Below are 22,110 nucleotides of genomic sequence, written 5' to 3'. Positions count from 1 at the left end.
TCTGATTGTGATTGTAGGAGCATCATTATACAGTCTTTATTATGTAGGTGTAAAAACAGTATTTAAATATGATTACATTAACATTTAAATAGATTTATGTGTGTTTTATGCAGACGATGTGAGTCTGTGCATTTCTGTAAACACCTGCGCAACCACACACACCTACCTGCAAGCATACTAAAGCCCGCCTACCTCCACTCGTAATTAAAAAATGCGAGGTGTGTAATGCGCTGCTGAGGCTGTGGGTGTTTGTCATAATATGTCTAAACGGTAAAAAACAAACTTTGTTTACCCACAAGCCTGTGGCACTTTTTACAAACCCAGCGGATGACGAAGACGCCTGTTTACACAACGCAGCAGCGTGATTATAATACTCATTACTCTGCTGCTCTGTGAGCCACAACAGCACACAGGATATGTTTAAATTAAAGCACAGCTTGTATATTGTATCCACATGATGATCCGTGCAGTATTTGTCAGTATAAAGAAATACAAAGGAATCCACTAATAATACCGCTAAAGGGGGTCCTGAGCCTCTGACCCCGTCACATGGTACGTTTGTTGGTCTGGTGGGGCACATGCGGCACGTTTCGCAGATTACAGCTGCAGCGCTCAGATTCAGAGTCACACTCCTCCGATATGATGCAAAGTCACCGTGCTCTGATTAATCTGAGTATAATCCCTGACAAGCCATTCAGTCTGAGCTCTGCAGCCAGTGGGAGGACGCTGTGTGTGCGAAGGGCAACTGAGTGCACTGGCTTTTTTTTTGGGAAACATGCAAACAAGCTCACAAACAAAAAAAACCCTTATAAAATCCTCCTGAAATCTGCAGGACACTGACTGAAGCAGACTTTAAATACAATAAACCACGTTGTGTCTCCTCCCTCCCTCATTACTGTCCCTTCATCAGATAAATTAGGCCTCAGACTGAGGACACGATGCTACAGCTGCCTGAGAGCGAAGCCTCCTCTCCTCTTTGTGCCCGACATCCTCCTCTTCCACTTCATCCTCTCGTGCCTTCCTGCTCTCTGCTGCACTTTATCCCCTCTCCCTTTCGTCTTTTTTTTCCTTTCCGTCTCCTGCCCAAATGTCCTCTTTTCCAGTAAAAGAATAAATGCATTTGCTACAATACAGAGAACACAGTATAATCTGCTGTGTCATTCTATTAAGCTGCATGTTTGCAGTCTTGCTAGTGTCATAGCTGCATAGATGCAACTTTGGTGAACACTGAAGTCTCTCAAGAATCACAGGTCATTACACAGATTGATGTGATCCATGGTCCCTGGAGGAGCCTACTGACTTTGATCTGAGTGAAATATCTTAATAACTACTGGATGAATGACAATAAATGGAACTATCTTTGGGTATCTTTCAACTTCATCTTATAGTCTAGTGACATTACTGGGTCTGTTTGCTTATTGTCATGTTTTAAGACATAAAATGCTCTGCTTGAAATAATACATTGTGTCTGATATGTTTTTTCTGCAAAAGTGTTTAATCACCTTGTAAAAATCCTCCCAAGGCATCTCCTCCTTCTTCCTCATTAATAACTCATGAATCTGCATAGTCCCCGCCCACTATGCAAATGTCCAACCGCCCCTCCGTCATGAAAACAAAACACATCTCTGCCATCGTTTAGCTGCAACTTGTTTACACTTTGCTAGCTTGAAATGTAGTTATTAGCAGTAGTAACGTTAACGTTAGCAGTCAGTAGTAAGTTTGCAAACATTATGATGACGGTTACAGCTGGCTCATGCATCCCTGAAGTGGTTGCCATAGGTTACACATAATGATATGCATAGCGTCACCCCATCCATTAACGGGATTGGCTCCTTTGTGACGTCTCAAACCTGCCAATCTGATAACGTGTTGTTCAGCCTGTCCTTGGTACACTGCAGTTTAAAAGCAGACGATGACTGCTTATGTTGTCCCTGTTACGTCTTGTAGCACATGAAAAACACCACATGGAGATGTTTACAAGGTTAAACACTTGATTCTCACTGGAGGGTTTAAAACTAATGATCTTTAAACTGGAGAATGGACATCAAGCACCATAAACGAAGAGTGTGTGGCTGTGCTTGTGGCTGTGTGAGGAGTTAATTTAAAGCAAGACAGAGTTGGAGAATTTACCCAGGACCACTGGAGTCAATGGGAGACATCAGATGATCATCAAAGTCAGTGTGAATCATCTTTTTGGAGATAAGGAATTTTTTTTCAGAAACGAATGGCAGTGTGATGGTGATTGGGATATTTTAGTCCGGATTAAAGCAGTGAGCTGACACATCCACAGAGGCATGTTGCATGTATGGCTGAAAATAAATACGATCATAGCCAGAACAGAACAAAATCTGGAGAATGAAATGATTTTTCTGCACCACCATCACACTAATAATAATATACTGCCACATATATCTCCGAACACGTTCAGTGACAGTATGATAAAGACCTTCAATCGGAGGCCAACCTCTAGCCTTAAATCTTGTCTGCAAAATGTGATTGGCCTGGTTGACCTGGTTCATGACCCCAGCTCTTCGAGTGACCTTTAACCCTGAGCAAATGTTCTACACATGAACAGCTTTTACCTCCACGAGGCCTCTGGGGATGTAAAAACATCCATATCTGCAAATGATGATGCATCGCCCTGCGTTACATCCACAGCAGCTGTACCAAGAGCGAGTAACCGACAGGGTGAATGGGGAAGTGCAGACTTATGGGTAACAGATTTAGCTAATAATAATGTGACCTGAGTGTCCCTGAAGAAGGAGCTGGTATAATTTAGTCTTATTAGTGTTTCCAGCTTTTTCATGCACTGTAGCGACAGCTTTGTCTGTGTCAGAATGGCGACGCATTCACTGTGAAATCATCATATTAACACAAACCTAATGGTGTTATTTTACTGTGTCATATAGCAGAACTTTAAGTGCATTATATAAACAGTCAACACCCTTAAAAGCAGAGGCATTCCAATCCCAGTTTACCAGTTTTAAAGGACAAACCTTCACCCAGTGTTTTATAACAGGTACTGAGAACTTCCCTTTTCCATCCTGAGCCATCAGCAGCCTCTCCTGCAGCGTTTGATGCCCAGAATATGTAATACACCAGGCCTGAATAAAACATCAGCCATGGCCTGAATACTGATGCTGAGAGAGAGGCAGGATGTGAAAAACAGGAGAGGGAAACCGCAGACAGGCAGAGACAAACAGCAGCTCTGTTTCTACACACAAACCAGAACACCAGCAGCTGTCAGCGCCTCCTTCACTCAAGCCTGTCTTTCTTCTCTGACGGATTTCAAGTCAATTTTTTATTCACATTTCTCCTGGATGAGGATGCTTAATGAGTTTACCTCGCCGGCGCTTTTGTTTTAACAAGCGCCCACAGCGCCTGACCGCAGGACGAGCTAAGAATAGGCCGGTTAGAGGCCGAGTCCGTCTGTCGTTAACCTCCAGAACAAAGAGAGCTTCACAGGCCAGTGTTCAGCCCTCTGGTGTCTGCGTGTGCGCCCCTGTCAAAAGTCATCCAGCTGACAGGTCATTCAAAGTTACAGCTAGAGTTCAGCCTCTTTTGTGTTTAATACTTTTTGTAAATCTGTGGGATTTGTTGAGATTTACAGCGTGTCAGACCAGTGTCGTTCAGGGCCACACCTCAGAGAGAGCTGCAGGGATGAGACCCAAAGTGTGATGTTACCTTTCTACTTCTGGTGAATTTAATTTAATCTTTGAAGTTCATTAAAGTGGGATTCATTAGGGGTCATTTTCTTGCCGAACAAATCTGTAATTATCAAGCTAGCAGAGCTTGTTTTCTGCATGTATCTAAAATGCAATAAAGCCCCTTTCCCATTGGTCAAAAACAAGCTAACACCCGCTAACACACAGCTTTTTTGCTTAGTAAGAAAAGGTTACAATCGGCATTCAGACCCGGGTCAAATGACTCTGCAGTAGACCCGGGTAATTATCGCCTTGGCTCCGATCGGCAATGATGGGAACACAAAACCCGCGTCGACACGCTAATCTCCGCCCCCCTTTCCGGCGCGATGCTATGACGCACATTGACCTTCCGGAGAATAACATACAACGGCGAGTTTGTTCTGCGTTTCGTACAAGATGCAGCAACACTGGCAAGACAGCGAGGTAAGAGAGCTTCTTTTGATCCGAGGGGAAGTTTGTTGTTCGCCCCTGTTTCAGGCACGTCAGACGCAGCAGAAAAGAGACTAAAAGGAGAATACTTCACTGGCAATGGGAGAAGAGACAATCTGCATTTATTAGCGGGTCTTCCCAGGTCTGAAAAACCTGCATTAACGCGCTAATTTTGGTGGGAAAGGGGTATAAATTGGCTTTTAGTCCATGCTAACTTACAGGTCTGTCTTCAAATGTCTGTTATGCCTGCAGCAATCTATCTCAATGTGTAGTAAACATACACAAAGTCGTTGCTATAATGCTCTCTGAAGGATTTATGTGGTGTCAGGAAATTAATGCGAACTTTAGTTTCAGGTGATGCGTGTGACATTTTACACTCACACCAGACAGAAAATATGGCTGAGGACGGGTGAAAGCCCTCAGAGGCCGGGATCAGATATCTCACAGACAGAAAGTGTTTGCACTTGTCAGAGGTCTAACTGAGATTTATACACGTTCAGCAAGCCCAGGCAAAGAACACCTGAGGGGGAAAGTCTCCTGATAGAGACATGTCAGAGAGGGATCTACTTTGGTTAGACGGGATTAATAAATATCTTATCTTATTAGTTTGTTATTATGCCAAAGGCAAATGATGGATCACAGAGAAAAATAAATGACGATAAAAAGATGGGAGGTTTAATGCTGCAGGAGCTGCTGGATTTGATCCAGCGCAGCGTCACTTTGCTGCAATGCTGATCCACACTGGGCCAAAACTGGACGCACTGGGTCGGCTGGTCCAAGAGCGCTTAAATCCTTAAGGGATCATTGAAACAAAGAGTGTTTGTCCTCTGACTCATGGGCAAGTCGCAGACATGACACACCACGTCTATGCCAAGATACTCAGCACAGTGGCCTTAAGAGTTACGTCCCTATTCTGCAACTCGCGATTTGAATTCGATGCCAAGTTTAAGCGCCAACGCCGGAGGTGTCGATCCTTATACAGTACGAGGAGGGAGGGTGTAGAGGTCAGGGTGCGTAAAACATATTTAGCATTTAAAGAACAAATTTGAGGCACCTAAATAATTCAATTTAATGCTACTTTATACTTATTCTCCACTACAGTTAGATGGCAAATATGATACAGTTCACTCAACTACTCAACCACCTGGACGCCTTTCCTTACCTAGAATCACGACGGCTATTTCATCATTACTTAACTGGCTTGATTTTAACAGAAGCTAATATAGATTTGGGTAATCATGTCAGTCCTTTTCAAAGCTAACCACCAAACTAGGTTTTACTTTGTGGCTGAAAACGATCAGCTCAAAAATCAGTGTTGAAATAAACTGTCTGTTGCAGCCTTACGCAAGTTAACTGCTACTGTACAAACATCAAAGTGACAAAATTCAGGTGTAAAGAAATGTCTCCTAAAACCTGCAAGACAGTAAATCCCTGCAGGTCGACTGATCTCATCGCTGCCTCCTGCTTGACTCGGCCGCGGCCCTCCTCCTGCTCCTCTCATCGTCAGTATCTCTTAGCCTTTATCTCTCTTCTCCTCCCTACCTGCTCACGGCTGATTTCTCTCCCCCCTTTCTTGTCTTCTCTTATCTCACTCTGCTTGCTCCACTCTCTTTGTCCCTCCCGACCCATCTGTTATCTCCCAGCTGGATCTGCTTTACGCTGCACTGCAGTAGACCCAGCGAGGATCCAGGCTGGATGAGTCACCCACTCACAATCTGCTGCCCTAAAGCCCCTGCAGGCGTCAGCCACGTCCACGGACCCCTCTGCTGTCCACGGGGGGGACAGCGATGCGCACTCACATGCACGTTGCACCCTTTTCTGAGGAGAGAAATATCTGCACATGCACACACATACATGAAGGATAAAATCTACATGGGCCAAGAAAATAGTCCCTAATATTTGATTATTTGCCTTTAATGTGAAGGAGATGGTTTCGAGTCGAGAAATCATAATGCAGCACACATCACAATGAGGGGAGGACGTGTGTAAGTCTGATATTAGTATTCAGCACACACACCGGGAAAACCTTGAGCAGAACCACAGCTGACTACAAAATAAGGGATCACTGCTCTGCTCTCCACTGTAAGAAATATTCACCATTTAAACCGTGTAGCAGCTGAACGATTCTACAAAACCTACTCACACAGATGTGGATTCACACCGGTGTACATACTGTGTACAGGCCCCACACAGAACATGTATGACAGCATGTGCAGCTCGTACAGATGTTCCTCAGAGGTGTCCTGGCTTTGTTTACAGCACCGCTCCAGTATCATGTTTAAACAGCAGAAGGACCATTTCTTCATTAAAGGAGATATTACTACCTGGAGCTCACCATGTGATGCGTCTCTGCAGAGAGGTCCTCTCTCTCTACTACTTATCCTGTAACTGTTAACTAATTAATTTCTGTGATTAGCATTAAAGTGGTCAGTTTTGTGCTCTTTGGCGGCACCTATGGCCATAAACGGTAATTGCAGGACCACACTTCCCAGATATCCAGACAGTGTTGCATGTGTGACGTCCATGGTTTCCTCACTGACGGTCGCTTTCCTTTTTAGACTGTTTGCCTTCATCTGAGCGTCGAGTTTGTTTCTTTTTCTTTGGATTTTCACTTATTGTTGAAGTTGTATCTGTAGTCATCAATCTTTTCTTTGTTTGTTCAGCCATAGTAGATTACTGTTTACTCAAAACACTTGCAGAGACCGGAAAAGCAGCCGCTTAGCTCAACCTACCCTCTCTGGCAGACCGACCGCTGCTGGGTGATGGAAAACACGTCACTAACTGGGCGCCGCTTGTGATTTTTTTCTGTGACAGTCGCCACAGACACCCAGTCTGTAATACTGCAAATACAAAGGCTTTCATCAGTGGGCCATAGGCTCACTCACCATTGTGTTACCTCCTTCTGTGATAGATAGTGACTTAACAGACATTTATTTTAATACAAATCTTCAATATTATCACTTTAATATTTCAGTACTTTTATGTGTTTGATAAAGACAATCTAAAGTTGAGCCCTTATAGTTGATCTGCAGCAATGAATATAGCTAATCTAGTCTATAGCTGAATATGCTAGATGCTGAGCAAACAATACTCTGTCTGTTTTCAGATGATCTTATAAAGTATTGTAGAAGTAGAATCATTTGGACCTGATTAAGAGCAATCGGTTCTTCTATACTTAATGTTTCAAGGGAAAGCTAATCAAATATTTATAACTAGGATTTCACCGCCATGATAAAACATAAAAATAACTAAAAAAGAAAACAAGCTTTAGGACAAACCGACTTGTACGTGGTGTGATTGCAAAAGCAGCCAAACTTGTGAGGAAACTTGTTATCCTCTTTCCGACGCTGACAAGAAGCAAAGCAACCATTTTATCTGGAGAAGCTGCAAGTTCGAACCCCCAGAGACTCTTCTTTTCCTGTTTTCCCTCGCTCTCTCATCCTGACACACTTTCCCAAGCTTTCTTGTCATCCTCTTCATCTCTCTCTCTCTCCCTCTCTCTCTATCCTGCAGTCTCTATTTAATGAACATATTTCTGTCCTCCTGCCAGCAGTGCACTCTCTAAAACATGCTCTCTGCAGCCTGAACACAGATATAAACACTGGTATCTAAACCGGGGTTCAATCTAAATTACACAACAAGGCTGTAACTGATGCACCGTGCAGTTACTCCTTTTCCAGGTGAGTAGATTTAACAACCCTTCCTATAAGGAGCCTATCAGTATCAGCATGTTCACCTCCCTGCATGCAGCCCAAACACACACACACATGACTCTATCCATGGGAACCGAGCCGTCATGAAAGTAGCATCTGCTCCATCCATGACTCATTTGACTCTGAGGCGGAGTTGACTTGTGACGTGTGAAGCGAGACATCGTCACCTTTAAAAACACGGCACATGTGAACACACTTTCTGAGCTTAAAATATTCGGGGGAGAAATGACAAATCTATCACAGTGTGTGCAGAAGTAACCCACTTTGTAACATAGTCAGAGTGAGACTGAGCAATGGATTGCTGGTTAATTCAATATTTCTTTTAAAGCCAATTTCCTGCTGGACCTGCCGGGTTTTTACCCTTCATGCACTGTGCCTCCATTCTCTTTAAAATGGCCCCCGTTATTTATGCACCGCTCAGAGCCTCGGCGTCCTTGGTCGGGAGAGAGACGTCTTCCGTCAGGGAAAAGTGTAATTGTGGTCGTGTGAGATAAATTACGCGGTGATGTATGTGAGAAGGTGAAACTGAGGTTGTGTGTGTGAGTGAATGGCATAAATATGCAGTAACTTCACGGCTTTCTGCCTTTTATGAGCCGCTTCCCTCTGCAGAGTGCAGAAAGTCTGTAATGAAGAACTGCTGCAGGCCTCTGCGCATAAGAAAGGGGATTCTCCGTCTCACAAAGCAGATGCTGAACATTTAACTTTAGACTAAGATGCACAGCTAATTAGCAATTAGAGATGCACAGGGCTATATGGGCAATGCAGCAATTGAGGATGTGCAATCTGTTCCAATCTACCTGTAATGGAGCAGGTGGATGTTATTGCAGCTCCATTCATTTCACTCAAGATTGCATGTCATCACAGAAGCTCATCACAATGTTTTAATACATTTAGCAAGTTTAGAAGTTTGTTCAGAGGCAGTGTTCACTTTAGTAGCGGTGGTTAAAGCATTGAGGCCTATGTTGCAAATCAGTGAGCATCGCGGCTCCGAGCCAATATTGGATTTTTATATGGTTTGGAATCAATTTTATGACAATGGCTTGTTGTGACGTTAAAGCCGGGGTAGGCAACTTTGGAGAAACCAGCAAGAGTAAGATGGATTTAGACAATTATCCAACTGTAAAAGTGTCAAAGCCACAGAATTAAAAAAGGCCTACACAGGGTACAGTTACACCTTTCTTCTTTATTTTTCACAGTGCAGTTTCATTTCTTGCTAGCTGTCAGGTATCAAGAGAATTAAAACAAAAGTTGACTTAACTTAAAGTAATAATCTTGAAGATTTTAAATGAGGTAACACAATGGTGATTGAGCCTATGGCCCACTGATGAAAGCCTTTGCATCTGCAGTATTACGGACTGGATGTCTGTGGCGACTTTCGCGGAACAAATCACAGGCGGCGCCCAGTTAGTGGCGCGTTTTCCATCAGCCAGCAGTGGTTGGTCTGCCAGAGAGTGATATAGTATCATCCACTGGTTACTTTTCCATTAACTGTTCCTAAAAACAATTGCTGTATGAACTTATCGACACTGTGATAGAGGATTTAACCCACTCCTCATTTAAAAGGGGGGAACAAATACCCTAGCTCTGCCCAAAGGCAGCACCAGCCTCACCAGCAGCTGCTAAACTCATTAATTAACATGACACATCTCGCTCCACACCAAAACTGAAGCTTGCTGGTAAATGGAGGATTATCTGCTGGACTATTTCTCAGCTGGGACCAGTTGCAACCAGTGACGTTTCCAGGAAGTTACCTAAAATAGTCCAGGGTGTAAACCCCCATAACAATGATTGTGTAGCCTTTGGACAGAGCCAGGCTAACTGTTTCCAATCTGTATGCTAAACTAAGCCTGTAGCTTACAGTCATCTAACTTCAGCAAGGAAGAAAATACTTCTTTAATGTCACTATCCATTCTGCCAACCTCTCATCTGATTCTCTCAAATCCCTGCTCCCGTCCCTTAATCCCTGTGACCCCCTCTTCATATGCTGGCTTGGGGGTACTGCTTCGGTCTGGTTGGAGGATGTGTGTTTAAGTAGCCAGATTGCTGTGGGTCTGGGTCTGGATTACGGGGCTGTGGCACGGGAACAGAGGGGTCGTAGGGAGCCTTCTGTCACCGAGAGTCTGGGGAAGAAGACAGCGTGTGTGTGTTGGAGTGTTAGGGGGGGTGTAGCACAGAGGAACAGACGGCAGGACACCACAGAGAGAGCTAACCCTGAGCCTCGAGCTGACTGATTCTCATGGGGAATAAAGCTGTGTAATGAAGACTGTGCAAATTGTACAAATGTACAAATTCAGGCGTAATCACTGCATATTTACACACTCAGGCACACCTCTTTATGCATGCACACTGAGATACATAACTGTATGCATATTTACAGATATGAATGCTCTAAGGCGACATTGCCACACACACACACAGATGCATTCCCCATGTACGGGGAGAGACAGCGCTCTGCTAATGAGTGACAATAGACTCATCACACGGCATTAACACAATCTGTGCAGCCATCTAATGCCCCGAGTGGGCTGCTGTCGACTTCCAATCTGATCAGATGAGCTCCTGATTAAAACTGAGAAGTGTGTTAACAGCAGAACAGGCACGCCTGCAATTATTTCCTCGTTTTATTTAATCTTCAAACATAATCAAACTGCAAATGGTCGTCCAGTGCTGCTCTTCAAGAATGTGCAATGTAAACTACCTACCTGTGTCATCTACACAAGCCTTGTAAGTGTCACAGAAGCATAAATTAACTATAAATACAACGTCATGAGTCACCATATTGGACCCCAGCTGTTAACTGTGTAGATTAACACACTTCAGGTCTAACGTGCAATTAAGAGGGTCTAATATCTGCAAACGATGACCTTCAGCAGATACACTATTATCAGTGTCACGATTAAGTCATCCTCTCCTCCTTTTTCAGTTTCAATTGCTCATAAAGATGAGGAATGATGCAAACTGGGAGCTGTAACCGAGGCCATTTGGGGACTGGGTGAACTGGAGAACAAATAGCGAGAAAAGAGTGTGTGTGTGTGTGTGACTCAGCCAGGCTCCGGGTGTCCTGCTGTGCAGGGCCGGAAGCTTCCTGTCAGTGTCACTGTGACTCACTGAGAAACAGGCAACCTCACACACACACACACACACACACACACACATTGCTGGAGCTCACAGTTAAAAGTCCATGAACACCCTGGAGTTGGTGGGAAGCTGCTGCAGGGGACGGATCTGTCCATCAAGATCTCATTTAAGACTATTTGTGACCCGGGGCCTCCACTGTGACGGCCTCCAGAGTGACTGATGGCTAAAAAACTCTTCAGCCTGCGCTCCTGGGTGCAAAACAAGATGCTGAGATGTCTGGGAGGGGTTGACGGAGCCTTTGAGTAACCTTGAACTGAATGTGTCCTGCGTTTGCGGCCTTTATCTTTTAACAGATGATTCAGCATTAGAAAGGGAAGCCATGATTTAATTCATCACTGCTGTCCCGCAATAGGCGATAAATGCGTTTAGAGGGCGCGGGGGTCATGGCGTGCCGCTGCTGGTAGGAGCGGATTTCCGCCAAGGCGCACTTAACGATTGCATAACATCTCGCGCGTCGGAGTTCCCACTGTTATTGGCTGACAGAAACCACGGTTAAAACCGTCCTTCGCCCAGGACAACAACCTGCGCATTATGAGAGCGAGCGTGGCTGCCATGAGCTGCGGCTCTGCTGCTTTCCTGCGCGGAATGTCATCTGAAGGGTACCGGGAGGATCTGACGTCCCTACGCATCACTATCATCACTACCATCGCAGAGTCGTGCCGAGCAGAAACATGACATGAATTATTATCGTGTAACTCCCCGTCATGCATCAAATAATCACATTAAGTAACAAGCCAGGGTGCATCGTGTAATATGAGTAATACATGATTCTGTTGGTGCAATGCTGCAGCACGCCAGTCCTTTCAGGGGAGCACATTTCAGCACCAGGACAGCAGTGAGTAAGAGATTCAGAGGGAAAAGATGGAGCACAACTACACTACTCTGCTACATGTGAGCAGCATACAGAGGGCATTTAAAATAAACACGATTATAGGGAAATCTCTGCTGTATAAACGCCACCTGTTCTCCATCAGCGTGACACTACAACATGAAGATCTGCTGGGATTTGCTGTGCGTAACGTCGTGTCCTCTTACCTGAGTGGCTTTGTGGAATTGCTTCTTCAGCCCCGCTACAGACATGGTCGCTACACGGTGGTTCTAGCAGGAGATATGAACTGGTGCTGCAGGTGTGAGAGAGGAGGAAAAATCTCGGTCCTAGCTGTGTCTGGTGATGGTCGTGCGGCCGTTGCTAACCCCTGTCTACGCTGGTCTTCAGCAGAGGGATCTCCTGAGAGAAAAGGGCTGACTAAAGCCGCGAGCAGGCTATTGGATGTCAGAGCCACATGTCTAAAACGGCGCTGACGTCGGAGCCAGCTCCATTTAAAGCGGCCGCCTCCGCAACACGACTGGACTCGGTACTTTAAATGAGACTGAGGTATTTTCTTATCTAAGCTCGTTTAGGAGAAGGACAAAGACGGGAATCAGTGTGGGCGAAGTGGGGGACGGAGACAAAGAGTTTGAGTTTTCCATTGAATTCATCTGACAGTATGAAAGGATGCTAAGAAAAGAACATTTAGCACTCCTATTTCCTGGGAAAAAGAAACAAAGAAAGAAAGCTTTAAGCTAGCAAGAAAGACTACAACACACAAGCATATACACCTAAGATTAGTCTTAGTGCCTGATCCTGTAATGAGAGTCAATGACTTCTCCAGCACCCTGGACAGCGCCCATCACAGCAGAGACAACTTCCAGACACTCCCAAGCCCTGTTACTTTTCTACACCCTCGGTGACGTTTAATCTTCATGGTGAAAAAGTAAAAAGTAAAAAGAAAACACAGGCACACGAAGATATTGCTATAAATAAAACTGGTGTTTATAAAAGAAAAGAAAGACTTGCTGAGAGGATTTAGGCCTATAAAAGGCAACTCAAGCGATTTTAAGCACTTCCTGTCTGAACAAAAAACCCCCAAAAGATTACATTTATATGTTACTGTAACTTGACATATTAAAAATATTTACTGTATTTAATGTGAAAGGTCAAATCATTGACCCCAGAAATGGCAGTGGAAGATTCAACCTCTCTGCAGAGTTAGTCGCTCTTCTCTTCTGATACAACTGCAGTTGCTAAATTTTCCTTAGCACTAAGAATGGACCTCTGGGACTTTGTTTTGTTTCATGCTGCAAGTTGAAACCAAAGAAAACTTTTAATATTGTGGAGAATAACATTTCAATTAAAGCTCCTGTGAGGAGTTTTTCACTGGTTATGAAACAGACTGAAATTAATTCTGATTACTCTATATGAGCTACAAAAGCAAACCAGATCATCAGCGACAAGATTGATAGTTATTTTTAAAGCCTGAAACTGCTGGTGGGGGGTGGGGGGGGTGTAGGTGTCAGCAAAGCAATTAACTGCACGCTGCCTTTGTTGACATTTTGCAGGGCAAAAATTTAAATTGAATGATACATATGACTGTTAAAGAAAGCAGGAGGAGATTTTATGTAATAAACCACCACTTAAGCGGTACGGCTCTGTCCACAGGGGGCGCCAAAATCAACACAAACCAAAAGTTCCTCACAGCAGCTTTAAGTAAAGTTTATAGAAAACAAAACCATTGTTTGCTGTCTGAGTATCGCAGGTAAGATCATGAACTTCTCTAATCTCCTACTGGTGACACCTCCTCTAATTCTGCTGGTGCGTGACACATAAAACTTCTTTGGCACTAAAATTAGCATGTCTTTATGTTTTAAGATCAGGACAGAAACCTGGTTTATTTGAAACAAAGCTGAATTTAATTCAGAGAAAATATGGATCTGGATAAACTGAGATGACTTGTACCAGACCAAATGTGTAATTTCTGCTGTGGTAGGCCTAATAACATTTTAGCCAAAATGTCTCTGTCCCCTTTTAAGCTACTCAGACCAAACTAAACAGGTCATCTTGATATTCTTCGGCTGATTCGATTAGAAAACCTGCATGAATCTGCAGGAATAATGGGTAATGGCTGTGAATTAAAGCTAAGAAGTCACCTGCACACATTAGTCAGCTCAGCGGCAGCGCCTCGACGCCAGATGGCTGGTCTGATTGTGGTTGGACTACTCGGGCAGACATTCAGAGATGCAGCCCATATGGCCACTGAAGCAGGCCTGGAATCAGGCGACCGCCAAATAGGCTATGAAATCCTAAATATGGCTGTATCTGTGGCTGTGAACTGTCCAAATTATACTAATCTAGGCTGTAGGCTTTATGTGAAAGTGTTTAGGAAATGAAATTGATGACAGAAGCAGCATTAAATCTAAATCTATTACCATACTTTTACCTCATACCTCTTCCTTTTAAATCTTGTTATAGCATTTAAACACGGCTCATTTCTTCTGAAGTAATGAGATGGGAGGAGGTGAAATGCAAACACAGCGTGTGTGTATAAGAATAAATGACTGTAATTAAAGTGTGTAGTGTACATGTGTGGGAGGTGTATTTTTCACCATCAGACCACAGCCTGGGTGTAGATCTTCATGTTGTGCCATAAAAAATATGACAATCTGACACTATACACCTGCTGACGTTCGTGTATGTAAACTTTCACAATGTAAATAGCCACAAATGTCTCTGCTGCTGCTGCATGACACATCAGACTGTGTGCGATCAATCAACACAGTACAAGATGTGCATGTGTATTCAATATTGACAGTTAAACACACATGGCACATCCCTTATGTAAATACATCTATCAATTAAAAAATTAATTTGTTCCTCAAGTGCAAACTCTGTCACTTTCATCGCCACGGTTTGATTGATGCTTCATATTATTTTGCTTTTCTTCTATTTTTTTTTCATAGTGACTAATTCTGTGCTCGCGTAATGACCAAATTCCACCACAGCAGGTTTAGAAGGATTAGAGACATTTGTTATGTTAGTAGCGCCATCCAGTGGAGCATTCCTGCACATACAAAGAGACTGAAGGAATCTTCATGAGCTGTGTGTATCCAACAACCTATTCATTGCACTTAATACACCCAACAATAATTTCAAAGACAAATAGTAAACATGAAAATGGAGATAAGCACGATTTTTAAAAACCAACAGTGCACAAATTCAGCAAGGGCTACAGCCAAAAGTAACACCTATATAAAAAAATCCAGGATATCAAGGGTCAAAGTTCGTTATACGGATGTAAAAATGATATTCTATAAAAATTATGTCACAAAAACATTATGTGATGTGTAATTATGTCTGCTATGTGCGTCTGTTCTCCAGTAATATAAAAAGTATGATACTTTGCCTCCACCTAGTGGTAAGAAATGATAATGCAACCGGGTAAAACCTGCCGTGCAACACGTATAAACACAGCATGTCAGTGAAAGCATACAGCTATGAGAGTATATCAGCCATATTTTACGAACATCTTGTAATCCAAACATGTATTTTGTCCGAGTGTCTCTCATTGGTTCACAGAGAACGCACGAGTGATACATCAGACCGGCTGACAGTGACCTGAGAGCAGGTCTTTGCTCAGTTTTCCTGCCCACTGGCCTCGGCGGGCAGCTGTGATGAAGTGCTCGGTCCCACGGCTCAGTGAGCTGTGTGTGTGTGGCCGGAGGTGAGTGTCCATTTGTCTTCACTCACGAGACGATAAATCTCACCTGTGCTGTACGGACAGATGGAGGCTGAGCTCAAGTGAGATATGAGATTGTTGCTATTCACTTTATTAGCGCTTCAACTGGAGTCAAGTTGGTAACTGTTACTGTCAAACATAGAGATGGTTTTTTTCCAGCGTAAATTGGAACTAATATCTGCAATAAATGTTGGATTAATTTCCAAATACCTACTTGTATTGAAATTCAGTGCTATTAAAATAGTAGTGCTATTAAAATAGAATAAATATCCCTCCCCTTTGGCCTGATCTAAAGGACATAATATCTGTCAAACTAATGCTTATCTTACTCTGACAAGGGAAAATGTGCCAGAGACGCTTGAACTCTGTGACTTAGGACAGCAAATGTCTTCAGACCTGAGGGGGCTAACATGTATTTTCTGGTGGTCGTTTAATGGGCTTAACAGAACTAAAGAGCAGAGATGCAGTCCTGAATTCATCAAACTCTCTTGTATCTCCTGGCGGCCTCTTTGGCCCTGAGTAGGATGAAATCTGCAATTGTTTAGATCCGTGGTTCTCAACTGGTGGGTCGGGACCCAAAAGTGGGTGGTGGATGTGTGCTTGAAAAAGAGCTGGTATTAAAAGTCTATGCTGCGCTTTTATGTTGAAGGACATGGGTTTCCTATGACGTGCGTGCAGTAGTAATGTAGTTTATTCACACTCCATGTAATTATGATTGGGTAATCCCAGCTGTAGTTACATTTACATGCTTGAAACTTGATGAGCCCGAAGGTAGTATCATTATTGTTGCACTTTTTTAGTTTATTTCTGCTGAAAAACGGCTGCTAATTGAATGACTCGTGGAAGGAATATTTCCCTCTAATGCTCTGCCACCTGCTGGTCATTTTGCATGACTATTACACTGCTGTGTTCTGTGAAGTTGACACGGTGTATCGTCTCGTCTTAGGTCCAAACTGCACCATTTTTCATCAAATCTATTTAAGTAGTTGAAAATGTTCAAAATTTGGCTCGCACTTTGTCATAAAGGAGCTGGTGTTGGGTCCTGAGGCTCGACCAGTTGAGAACTACTGGTTTAGATAATTCCTTCTATCATTCAGGTATAATGTTGTAGTGTAGTTATATCCCTGATGATCTGGGTACACACTTCACACCCATTTTTTTTAAACAACTGGCACCCCATTTCTACCAATAAATAAGCAAGGATCAGGAACTCAGTACGACATTTGTAAGTCACATAAACCAAGACAGCCCAATCAAACCCCAAAGCTTTCAGACTCCTCTGAATGTTTCTCATAAACGCAGATATTTTCATGATCATGAGCTACGACAAGTATGAGAGGTGCAGGCGGCTTTTGGAGGGTGTGAGGGATCACTCTTAAGGAAAATGTGAAGTTAAAAGCTCAGACATCCAAGAGTAACCTGGACTGAAACCTCTGATCCTTTTGCATTGAGGAGCAAGTTACGGTGTTTGAGGCAGCTGATCAGGAATCAGCTCTGTGACAGTTTTAAGGAGGACAGAAGAGGGCATGTGCAGGAAATTGATGTCTGGGCTTAGAAACAGTTTGGGATTCTTCATTTTTTTTACTGAATTAATATTATATAACTGTTACCTCATATTTACAATGTTAGATTAGCAAGACTGTACCTGCTACAGTTTTTATTTGTCTGCGTAAATAAACTTCCAGTTTGTTTTTAGTCACTTTTAAAGGCAACAATCCCAGAGAAACTGATCTGAGCTTTTAAAGTTAATCTCTAAAACATTAGTACAAGGTCATTGATCGTAAATAAAATTGACAACTTGCTTCTAAATAAAGCTGCAGTATGTGTGTGAAATATCTGTTTCAGTGGAGATGGAGAGTCCGGATTTGTTGTGACAGCAGCAGGCCGGGGGTCATTTGTCACACATATGCCAGCCGTGTCACTGGAGACGAACAGCTAACACACAACAGGCCATGGTCATGTGTTTGTGTGTTTCACAAGGCCTACAGATCCCCACGCCAGCCCGCTCCACTCAAACATGCTAATGTACCTGAGCTCTGCTCTAATTGGTCCCAGTGATGCTCGGCCTGCTCCACCTGTGTTCATGGGAAGCCTCCAGTCGGTCCTGCAGTCAGGCCCCCGCCACTGTGTGCGAGCGTGCAGGGCTAATATTATGCAAACAAACACTTCTTTGTTGTTTGGCACTTCTTGCGCCGACCCGCCACTGTGGAAGAAAGGAAGAAGTAGGTAAAGGGAAAAGGAGAAAGGACTATGGGGTGTGAGTGGGGGTGTTTGAATTCATTAGTGTGATTACCTGAGGTGTGCTACTTTACAGGGGGTAATCTGCCAGCCCGCTCCATACCCTCCAAACTTCAGCCGGTCCGCTAATGAGCGCTTGGAAAAGTTAGTCAAGGTGGAGAGGTGCTTTGAGGAGCTATACACAGCAGACTAACGTGTTATTATACATGCTGGAGCAGAAAACAAAGGATGGCTGCCTATTTTACAACAGCTACATCCAATGAAGACTGATGCTGTTTAAACTGTCTGTGATGTTGGACGCACACAACAACAATGGTTCTGTGGACAGTGTGCCAACGGATGAACTCAGAGCCCAAGAAGAAGAGAAATCCACAGCTCAGACGCTTGGCTTACTTGAAAGCATGAAATCACTGACAACAGTATACTGTAGTGCACCCAAGACTGACAGTTTGACTGATCTGTGATATTAGGAGCCACGTTTTCTACACCATTGGAGACAACAGCCCAGATTAGTCACAAGGACACCAGAGGGTTCAGGGAGCCACATTCAAAGAGTCGCTTCTCTCTGAGGTGATGTTGAGGACTGCAGTTTCCCTCCTACGCTGAGAGAGAGAGTGGATTAGAGACGAGATCAACCCCTCTCTCATTTTCTCTTTTTTTCCTGCCCGAGAGCTCAGGCCATGGCTTTAGAGAGACGGCAGCCATGAGCAAGGCTTAGGACAGTCCACGGGGACAGAGAAAGTGTGAGTGTCAAAGAACAAGAAAAGTGCAGGAACAGCTTGGACAAGACAAAGAGGTGAGAGGGAAGGGAGAGAAACCCAAAACAGGGAAGCCATATATATATATATATATATATAGATCCTGTAACTTCCCTTTCCTCTCCCCTTATGCCTCTGCCTTATCACACAGCATCAAAACATAGCTTTATTCCCCCGAGTGGTTGGCCTTTTTATCTGCTCCCTAGCTTCCCACGGCGGGCCGCATCCACCCATAATCTGCTGCCGTTTCATGTCTGGAGCGCTGGAGAGGAGGATAAGGGACTTGTTCAAGTGAAGATCAATGAGGTTGTATACATAGCATATGTGCATCAGGAGAGTGGGATTCCCTTTTTTTTTTAAAGGTGGCATCTGGTGTAATGAAAAAGAAAATTATACATGGATACGGTGAAGATTCACATCTGGGATCTTAAAGTTGAAAACATAATATCATTAGGCTCTTGGCAAAAATTTCACGCCACAGTTTGGAGTCAATAGAAAAGCCTGGAGAGATTTCTGTCATACACAAACATCTACCTTTTGTTTCTGAGCCGTCTCCCTGTGGACCAAACATGAAGGAAAGACACAATGAAATGTGTAAACATGCTGCATTATACATTTGTCAAAAACACATTTGGCTGAATGTCACAAGTACCTTGTTATTTAAGACAGCGCCAAGTGTCTGCGTGTGTGATATCAAAGCAGACTGATGTATTGGCAGCGATAGCTGTGAAAGTGTGTCAGTGAAGTAAGGGAAACCACCAGAGGCTGTTTTCTACTCACACCACAGCTGGTTGACGAGATCTGCGAGGACTAATTGTGCATCAGTTGGAGGCTACAGGAATCCTCAGTTTGTGCTTTGACTGTTCTTTGTGCTGCTACCCGCCTTCCCACCCAAGTGGCATGCACCCACACCACACCGAAGGAACTTAAAAGTACAACAGAGAAGCCTTGGGACACACACACACAAACACATACACAAATCATCGATCAACCCCAAAGTCAACCCGTGACCCTGACCTCCTCTACCCCTGCAGGAACAACCTCCTTCAGGAAACAGAGGAGAGAAAAAATTGTTGGATTTGAAAGGGAGTCGGGGTGAGAGAAAGAGATAAACACAGGAGAAAAAAAATGACACAGAGTTGATTGTGTTGGAATGAATAAAAGGGGAACGGAGGAAAACTTTGCATTTGGAACTACTGATCAAAGTGAGTCCCACAGGAAAGCTCTCTTAATGAGAGCTGTACAAGAAAAGACAAGGAGAGAGTGAAAGAGAAGAAAAGATGGCACGCCATTCCTACACAGAAAATAAAGAGATAAATCACATACAGCGCCTGGTGGAAGACATTGGGGTGTGTGTTTAGGGCGGGGCGGGGGTTTGAAGGGTGTTTTCAAGATCGTTTTAACGTCTTCACTGAGGGAGCGTCAGAGGCAAGGCCAGGTTAATTAAACCCAAGGGAGTACCAGCTGAGGGGGCCCCGCATTTGAATATGTCACAGAAATAGCACAAGTGTGTCAGCCGAGGCCGGGGCTCGGCGAGCAAACATGTTGACTATGCATTACAGGCTAAAAGGAAGAGAGAGAAACAGACACAGTGAGACAGCGAGGGGTGGGGGCTCCCGGATAATTTGCGTGGCACCGATGCTTTGCTCTTGTATCCCCACTGCGCCACCGGATTTCTCTGAGTTATTAATGTTTGTCATTAGCTGCATTACGCTGGAGGACAGTGACTGGGGAAAAAAAAACTGCAGAATTTATATGGGACAAATATTGACAATAGCTGGCTCCTGGGTATTGGAGAAGAAGAAAAGATGCAAACTATGTTAATGAATGGTAATTAACCACAAGGGTTTGTCTCTCCTGGATCCCAGCTAAATTGGTCCCCGAGTTGCAGCGAGAGACAGTCCTGGCCTAATCCTTTATTATAAAAAGATAAAGGAAAACGACATCATTAGCATATATTTGAGGAGGGAGGGGGATTAAAAAGTGGAATTATTTCTTTTTAATTCCTGAACGGAGGCTTCTTCACACCATTGTTAATTATACATAACAAAAAGAAAGGAGGGAAGTGGTGAAGAGGAAAACAAAAGCTAGCAGAGGTAAAGAAAGTAGTTTAATAAAGAAAGGGATGACTAGGAGGGAGGAGTGTGTGGTCTCTAGTGTAGGATGCCAACTCAAGGACAGAGGAGACCAGGATCATGGTTTAATATTCAAAATGAATAATAAGAGAGGGAGGAAAAAGGGGGAGACAGATAAAAGGGGGTTGGAGGTAGATATGTCAAGGATGGAGCCACTCCTCCAATACACCCCTGTGCTCTGCTGTGCTGTGAGCCCATGTGGACCCTTGTTAATGATGTCAACAGCAGGGGTCACTTGTTACAGACAGGAACCATGCCAACAGTCAGCTGTCAATCACGGGAGAGGTGTGAGAACCCTGCTGTCCACCAAAGCATCCTCAGTCACCATCACACACTGACTGACAGTCCTTTGAACTGCTGCAGCGGAGGAAAAACAAAAGACAAAGAGCAGCATGACGATAAAGAACAAAACTTCAGTTTAATGGGTTTTTATTTAGAAATTAAAACAGTTTTTACACAAGAAAACAATAAATATTTAACATAATCACCTATTAAATTATCAGCAGAACAAATACTTAGCTGTAACAAACCTTAAAAAAAGATAACTTCCTTCAGAAATAAATACTTGCAGTGCATTTGATGGATTAAAGTCAAGCATTGGACAGTGTAGCATCAGGTCTGATCATGGATATATAGTGAATATTCTGCTTTGCGCTGCACTCTTCACTTTCCCAAATTGTCGACTTGGCATTGCTTGGTCCAGTCCCTGCACCCTAAGGTCCTTGGGGTGCCAAATAAATTAGGGGCAGACTGAAAAGATAGTTTAAAAAAAAACTTTAACTCAAACATTAGCGTAAGCATTTGCCTTATCACCCCAGGTCTGCGTTGAGAGTGAGGGAGAGTGGCTGCACTGTAAATTAGCTTGGCGCTAAAGGGCCCTGTCTGATAGACATAGTGCACTGAGCGCTAACACAGATGTCGAGGGCTCATTTACAAAAGCAGGGCTGCTGTGTCGAGCCACTGGCCCAAAGTGAGTCTACAGCGCTTTTCTCACAAATATTGGTTCTGCTGCCCCGGCTCAGCTTGGCTCAGCCCAGCTCCCACTGAGCGGGAACCGGGGAGGGAGAGAAGGAGGGAGGGAGAAAAAGAAGAGGATGACAGTTTTCCCAGCCTCAGCCCAGGGAGTCAGGCTTTTTCGCTGACTGGTGTTGCGAGCGTGGCCAGCTCTTCTGTCAGCACTTTCCTCTCCTTCATCTTCACGCGCACAGCCTCCATTAGCTGGCCGGCAGAGGGGATCTGCAGGGGAGGGGAGAGATAGAAGAAGGGTGTGGGGGCGGCGGTAAAAGGGGTTAGAGAGGAAAAAAAAAAAGAGAAAATGAGGAAAACACACAAATGCACCACTGTTAAAAAGTCAGATTTTTGACACCTGGCAGCTTTTCAGAGAGCCTATTTGCTGCTTTGTGAAACAGTGGAAACAAAGAGAGGGCCTGAGGAACAGTGTG

At 43.9% G+C, this 22,110-nt stretch overlaps 2 protein-coding genes across 3 annotated transcripts in view; both read right to left on the bottom strand.

The window, feature by feature from the left end:
• sh3gl2a (SH3 domain containing GRB2 like 2a, endophilin A1) overlaps window positions 1–12,207 on the bottom strand; it is a 41,687-nt gene extending 29,480 nt beyond the window's left edge. For both annotated transcript variants that reach the window (XM_069665685.1, XM_069665686.1), the window contains exon 1: window positions 12,020–12,207. In XM_069665685.1, coding sequence (XP_069521786.1) covers window positions 12,020–12,064 — 45 coding nt within the window. In that variant the 5' untranslated portion in view covers window positions 12,065–12,207. The remainder of the gene's footprint in view (window positions 1–12,019) is intronic.
• An 8,951-nt stretch (window positions 12,208–21,158) lies between these two features.
• Window positions 21,159–22,110, bottom strand: part of cntln (centlein, centrosomal protein) — an 89,066-nt gene continuing 88,114 nt past the window's right edge. Inside the window, exon 26 of the mRNA XM_069666458.1 lies at window positions 21,159–21,904. Within this exon, the coding sequence (XP_069522559.1) occupies window positions 21,794–21,904 (111 nt within the window). The 3' untranslated portion in view covers window positions 21,159–21,793. The remainder of the gene's footprint in view (window positions 21,905–22,110) is intronic.

Source organism: Semicossyphus pulcher, unplaced genomic scaffold, assembly GCF_022749685.1.
Source record: "Semicossyphus pulcher isolate SPU_LCO1_2020_fin unplaced genomic scaffold, fSemPul1.0.p SCAF_17, whole genome shotgun sequence".
Taxonomy (NCBI): Eukaryota; Metazoa; Chordata; class Actinopteri; order Labriformes; family Labridae; genus Semicossyphus; species Semicossyphus pulcher.
Note: the sequence above shows the minus strand (reverse complement) of the source record. Positions and strands in the feature narration are given on the sequence as shown.